General features: G+C 41.8%; 1 protein-coding gene across 1 annotated transcript; it reads left to right on the top strand.

Moving 5' to 3' along the window:
• The first annotated feature begins 1082 nt into the window (after positions 1-1082).
• On the top strand, positions 1083-4322 carry LOC119736863. The gene has a single exon (XM_038210873.1). It carries the CDS (start codon positions 2891-2893, stop codon positions 3671-3673), a length of 783 nt encoding a protein of 260 aa, XP_038066801.1. The 5' UTR covers positions 1083-2890; the 3' UTR covers positions 3674-4322.
• Positions 4323-7421: the final 3099 nt, after the last annotated feature.

Here is a 7421-nt window from a genome sequence, read left to right as displayed (position 1 = left end):
CTAAAGGAGCTTGAACCAAATTCATCCATGGAACAAAACTTTAAAAGGTTTTTGAAATAATTATGTCCGCTGCATCAGTGGAATCTTATAATTTTTATTTGAAATTTCTTCATCTGTGCTTAAATAATAAAACTTTTTTTTTTAAAAATGAACATGAACTGTTTTACAAATTCCTGTGCTGCCTATACATATTGCTTAAATTACAAATTTGTTGGGCCTGTAATTATTGTATATAAACCAATTTCTTTTTGTATTGACAACAACAAAAACATTACTGCCCTCTCCAGAAATCAAAAGTTAAAAAAAAATCTCAAATTGCTGTTCTTTATTGTATTTTTTTGTAGCAACTTCGTATTTGAAAACGAAAAATAACACTGAAAAAAAAACCTTGTGTTGTTATGTCGTCTCAGACACCAACAGTTGCCCGTTGCTGGGCAACGGTTGCCAGGGCAACTAAGTGTACAGACCAGGATGAAATGGAATATTTTATGTATTTTCTATTGACTTTCCAAAGTTAAATTATTGAAGTGCACTTTGTCTGTTACCACAATATTTAAGAAAGTAATAAAACGTTTCCGTATACAGTACCATGCTAAAAAAAATTGTTTCTTGTCAGATGTCTTAAAGAGTGTGTAACACCAAAAACATACTTTCACATGTTGTTTACTTGCAGGGCGCCCCCTGTTGACGTAAGGCATCTAATCTTGCTTAAATTGATTAAAATAAAAAGACCTTACTCATCTTCAATTATTTTAATAAGAACTGAATGAGGAAACAGGAATCAGAGTTTTAAAATTAACGAAGGTTGATTAAGAAAAGATTCAAACTAAAAGATGTTAAGAGCAATGGAACCTGGAAATAAAATATATTGTCCTTTGGAATCGTGTCACGCATACAGGCAGACTAATTTATCACAATTGGATCGCTACCCAAGGGCGTACGTGCTGACAAGTGCCCAGACAATAATATCTTCCATGTTTATTTTAGCACCAGTCTTTCCACATTACTGCGCTTTGCATATTTTAACACTAGAGGGCGTTCTATTTTTAGCGCCAGCTTCGCGCCTGCCGAGTTCAAGTCAACTCTGCCTTTGGTAATATCGCAGCGAATATCCGCCTACACACAATTCCGATGCATAAAGAATGCATGTGATGAAATCGGTCGCTTATGCGTAATGTGCGCATGTCCCCAATGTGTGCCATTTCGGCCACGATTGCTAGCTTATGCGAGCCAAGGTGATTGTTATTATTGAACCATCTCAGGGATGAGGCGAGGAAGGGCCTGCCAATCGGCCCCTGGGGAGGAGGAATAAACCTCTACTCCCGAGACATGCTCTTCTTGCATCCCTCGCATATAAACCTGACTGGCGATGACACACGAATCACGTGACCACCTAGCTCTCTCCATCTCCCGATCAATGACAACCTTATCATCAGATGTGTACATTGGAGCAAAACAAATCGCTTCTCTTCATCGGCTCTAGCGAGGGGAGAGGCAACGAGAGAGCCAGGGGTGTGAGGAGGCAGGACCGAGACGGTAAGGAGACCTAAGAACACTGACATTTTGAGCATCTTGTGATCAACGATGTAGGCACAAAGTGTGGACTTTGCAACAGTGACCTACCCCATGCTATCATCTGTCCAATAAAACCTACCTGCGTGACCGATGGTACTTAAAAAAAAAAGGAATAATCTGCATGCACATTATACACGCAGCGGTGGAGCGCTAGTTGGTTACGCATCAATGCTCGGCGCATACGATTTTAATAACCATTGGGAAAATATTAACCCTGGTTGGAAAATGAGATGCAATAGTCGTGTCAGCCAGTGCAACGGGGGATTCGTCTAATGAATGACCTCAAGTTTGCGCCTGTTATAATAAAAGCACCAGGGTTTTTTTGGGTGCTGGCTGTGTTTTTTATCGCTGAAGGGGACGCAGATGTTCGAGCCTGTGTCCCGGTTAGATTGACTGTCTTGAGGACACTTTGATTTCGCCGTATAGTGTGTGATTATTTGACGGCCGTCATCAGCGGCAGAGAGATGGTTAAAGTGGCTTCAACCTTTTCCCCGCCGGCAAGCTGACGGATGAGTAAACAACGGCGGAGAGTCCCGGGAACCATAGCCACTGTGAATTGCTCGTCAGTTTTGGGCTCTCATCAATAAAGATTCACAGCTCTGCTGGTGACTCGTGCAGTAGCTGTGAAGGGGATTTCGGGGAATAAAAACTCGAGAGCAATTGAGGAACGGTCAACAGTTTCAGCCGTTATCGTAAGATTGCTCTTGCTTATATCCAGTTGATTCTCTGCCTGTCTGTCAAATAGGAACGCCTTTACTATTCAGAAGGCTTATATTAGTAAGTGGATTATAAACAGTTCGACAGTAAACCATCACTTTGTGTGAGTGCTTCTGTGTTTTGGCAAACCTTGTCGTGGGTTCATAGCCCACTTTGGATGTGTTGTGCTTTAATCCCGAGATGAATACACTGCGTGAAGACGTTGATATTGTGGAAGATAAACATTAAAGACCACAATTTACCACCGTTGTAGAAAGCGACTTTTATATTTCTCCACTATTAAATGAAACGTAAGGATGTTCAAAACATCAACCCAACTCCTTATATCTTCAGTGTTCAGATCTGTGGATTTAGTAAGGTGAGTAGTTTTGAAAACATCTTCTTTGGCACGTACTGAAACCAGTTGAAATTGCATAGTGTGAACGTCAAGTCTTTTCCTGTGCACATAAAGCTTAGTATCGCGTCTGTGACCCTCACCTGAAGTGTAACACTATCGAAAGAGGAAATAAACGTGGACTATTGTACAGTGGTACAGGATGTTGATGATTAAGGCCAACATTCATCTGTCAGTTAACGATAGGTGAAGCCGTCGACCACCATGCAGGATCATTCCAGAGTTCGTTCCTTATCGCTTGACGACATAGACGTCGGTATGTCATCCTCGTTATCATCATCATCATCAGCAACATCTCGCCTGAAGGAGAAAGCATCAATTGCTAAGAAGAGGCAGGGGAGTGGCGTCACAGAGGAGGATGAGGGGATGGACAAGGATACCCTACCGGAGTTAGAATCCCCTGCCATAGAGAACTTACAGGATCGGTTGCTGGTGACCCCCATCCGATGGCAGTCTAGATCGGACGCAGCAGGAGGACCTCCTTCGGGGTTGTACCGGCGAGACAGCGCGCCGGCTACCTTGGTCCAGAAGGAGGATTCCATCTCAAGGCGATGCTCCAACCCCGCCCTCCTTGAGACCATCGAAGAGGGCCAAGTCAGCTGTCGTAGGAAGAGCACCCCGGCTGTGATGACACAGGGTATGACTCAGAGAGGTAGGGGCGGAGGAGGGGCACACCTTAGCCCTCGGAGAGCCCTCCTGAACGCCGTTACCACCCCCACCCCGGTACCAGCCCGTAGACGATCCATGCCGGAGATTTCAACCCAACATCGGAGTACAATCACAACGGAAACCTTCTATCCACCTCCACGGAGAAACAGTCTCATGTCCTGCTCTTTAGCCGAGGTAGCGGCGCGGTTCGAGCTCCTGAACACTCACTCTCGGGTACCTGAGGAGAACGAACTGATCGAGAAATCCAGGGGAGGGTACGAACGGAGCAACGGTTCCGGAGTCTCGTCGACTCACACTCTACCACCAATAACCTTGTAACATCTTGACTCTTGCGGATATTCTTTGTTAGTGGTGAAGGATTGTGCATTTTTATTTTGACATAGATATTGCATGCAGAGATGGAGATGATGTAATAAGCCTTTACGTCAGCATTGACGCTTCTGTTCAAATTGCTCTCATTTGAAAAAGAAAAAATCAGGCAACATTTCAAAGATCAGTTAAGACAATAGTTTATTCAAACGGTATCGAAAACAACTATCTTCCCCTCTGAAGGCTTTTACATTATAATGGTGTTATTAAAAAAAAAAAAAGTAGGTCTATAGTGGCTCTGCACTCTAAAAGTCCCGGGTCAGACTTGACCCGGAAAAGGGTCAGGTGGGACCTGACCCTTTTCCGGGTCAAAAATGACACTTTTCTGGGTCACAATTACACTGTGTGACTCATTTTCCGGGTCATTTTGACATTTTGACCCGGAAAAGTGTCCATGTTGACCCAGAAAAGTGCCATTTTTGACCCGGAAAATGGTCAGGCCCCACGTGACCCTTTTCTGGGTCAAATCTGACCCGGGACTTTTTAGAGTGTGTTGGATCAATTGCAGTTCCTGAAATGAGTTCGACCGTTATCGAAAATGTCATGTTTCATGACACTTAACCCCCAAGCGTGGAAATTTCAACCACGTTCGTATACATCAATAATAGAAACATATATATAGTGACGGGTGATTCGCTTGTCAGTTTGCTAAATAACACAGCATTTTACACTTTGCTGCAGTATCGATTCGAATGCACAAGCCTCCACAGCAAGATTGTAAAATATTCTAGTTTTTTTCTTAAAAGTGCATTGCTTTGACAAACTGGCGCTATTGATGTTATGATAAAAATGTATATGAAATTATGTATTTGTAGCAATAATATAATTCCCTTGTCATCCAAATCTATGATATACTGCGTATAGTTTGGTAACAACATTACCCCCAAATAATGCAAGTCTAGACTCTGTCTTACGACGCCATTTTGCTGATCAATAGTCTGATACCTTGTCATTTCACAGTAGGAAAACACAGTGATAGCGTTAGGGGCTAGTGTTACTTTCCCTTGCCTACGGTACCCAACCTCCATCAAAATCCTCTTTATTGTAGTTTACTTCAAGTAACCAGTCTGGTCGCCTTTTGCTGTCGATATTATCAAAATGTATGCTCACGGCATTCCCGATGCATAAATATAATGTAAAATGCTCTGACACAAAAACGGTTATACATAGGAAAGGTCGAATGGATAACACAAGTATACAGTATAATTTGCAATGACTCATAGGCCTCTATGCGTGAAAACTTTTACCAGTTCTTTTGCTTTGATGGCATAACGATAGACTAATTTGTACGGATATGTAGTTTCCGCCATTTTGTCAGCCCACTGGTCTGTAGATTATTACTGACAATAAATTCAATATCAGAATAATGCAATGCAATGTATTGCAGGTTTAATTATAATCCAAATAGGCTGCACGATTCATGGTAATAACTATCAAGGTCCAAGGGCGGATCCAGAACACAATTTTTTGGGGGCCAAACATTTTTGTGGTCTCCCAAAAAGTGTGTCCCAAAAATACGGCGTGGGGTTCGGGGCCCTCTTAAGGGCCCCGAAAAAAAGGCCCCCTGCGATCTGTGGCTATTTCTGACCACTTTAACTACATCTTTTGGAGGAAAAGATGGTGGTGTACGCAGTGCCTGCCTTTATTGCGACGCCACTTAAAAAAAAATTGGTTTCGTTTTTTTTAGGGGGGGGGGCATGGCCCTCGTCGCCCCCCCCCCCCGCATGAATCCGCCCTTGTCAAGTTCTTATCATTTCCCAGAAAATACAAAGTGTCTAATCCGCCTCAAGTCTGCTTAATCTTACAGAGTGATCGATTTTGGGTTTTAGAGCCTGAAGATCCAAATTGAAAATGATCCTTTTTGTACTTTTATGCCTTCTATATAGCCCACGACATCGCCGCTCCCTTCGCGTCACAGACCCTGTCACGACGGTACCAAATCGCGCGCTAGTTCTGCGGCTGTACGTACATTAATTTTACCCGGCGGTTCGTGTCACGGATTGTGTGTTGGTGAATAAATTTCTCACACGTTTCCTTCCTTCAAACAAAAGAGACAAAAAGAAGGAGGAAAAAGTCGCCCTGCCCTGTCAGTATTCGGACCATTTATCACAACATTTTGAGCCGCGGCCGAGTAGGTTCCTTTAAAGGGCACATCCATGGGCAACATTCACGTTCCTCCAATGTCACACAGAAAAATATAATCTTAAACCATTGTTGCAGACAAATTGCTTACAGGCTAGGCTAGGGCGACCTAAAAATTACAAAGATTGATGTTATAAGAACGTGGAAATTTGACTAAAAATTCAGTCCAACTTGACAGAGATTTCAAGGGTATTTTGATCCTAGCAGAACATTTTGCCTTTGAAAACGATTTTGCAACGATCGAAACGTCAATTTTAGCGCGAAAAGAAAACCATCCTGGATAAACAGCCACAAAATCAACATTCGTATTCAACAATCAATGTCTCTTCTGAATTAAATAAATGGGGAACAGGATATTTCGTAAAGGGCTTCCTTCTGTGGTTTCCAAAAGAAGAACATGTTATGTTTTCATCGTGTATTGGGACTGCCAATTCGAAGAATTCATCTGATATCTCTGACTATAGGCTATACGCCATCCAATCTGTCAATTGATTGAATTCACGTGTCTCGTGTTCATCCTGGATAACCGCAGTTGAGGATGTTGGAAAATTATTTCTTGAAAAAAATCGCAACCATCAGTTGTCAACAGGAAATAGTATAGTACATGTATTACAATTTCGTTACGTAGAAAAAGTAGGCCCTAAGTAAAAAATATATAATTTTTAAAAGGATTTTGCTTTTAAATGTGCCAATAATATTTTTGCATTTGTTCACACTATAAGGTTAATATTATCAATCTGTCGTATATTGCTTTACTCTCGGCTTCGCTTATACGACTTATCATTTTTATCAATACCAGGTAAGAGTTATGAATGAAAATCTTGAAGAGTTTGAGGAAATTTAATCGTGTGCACGTAAAATTCAACAATCATCTTGTCATTTCCACAGTGACAGTCTCGCGTAGTCTCGTGAATTTTCGAGGACACATTTCTTTGCTTCGCTATTTGCAAGACTTGTTTGTCTGGTTTCCCGACTGCAGCATTGCAACAAATCGGTCATTTCATTTAGACATCCAACCATTTATTATTTTTTTTAAATCAAAGTCGTGGGAAGAACAACAAATAGGCTAAACAATGGTAGCGTCAGCAAAAAACAATTGAATTTAACAACACAAAACAACGTGTTTTTGCAGAAGGTATAATCAAAGCGGTTTCCTTGCGTTTTTTTTTATCAACGTTTGGTTGTAATATTTGGGGAACGTTTCTTCAACGATTTATCTTAGAATCGATAAATTTCCCCATTTTCCCCATGTTCACCTTTAATTATCGTTCCGCCAGTCGCTCCCGCTGGATCATGGGATCTATTAGCAGAAAATGTTCCCCGCTGAAAAAAATATCCCTTTCACATTCGTCTAAGGATGTATTCCAGCCATACCTGGCTGATTTTGATGCGTGAACGTCATCACTGTCAGGGGCTGAATTTCAATATGCCTCGATACTGAATAACTCAGTCACGACCTGTAGGAAATTGGGACAGCAGGAGCCGCTTGTCTCTTTCTAAAATTGGAACATTGGGTGGTTTAAAGTAGAGGAGTAATTTAATATGTATCACGCCA

The sequence above is a fragment of the Patiria miniata genome, unplaced genomic scaffold, assembly GCF_015706575.1.
Source record: "Patiria miniata isolate m_02_andy unplaced genomic scaffold, ASM1570657v1 HiC_scaffold_3, whole genome shotgun sequence".
Classification (NCBI taxonomy): Eukaryota; Metazoa; Echinodermata; class Asteroidea; order Valvatida; family Asterinidae; genus Patiria; species Patiria miniata.
This window is presented reverse-complemented; position numbering and strand designations above follow the sequence as displayed.

What these genes read in the sequence shown, in the direction of transcription:
- LOC119736863 (XM_038210873.1), top strand. Translation starts at nt 2,891, where the DNA reads ATGCAGGATCATTCCAGAGTTCGTTCCTTATCGCTTGACGACATAGAC.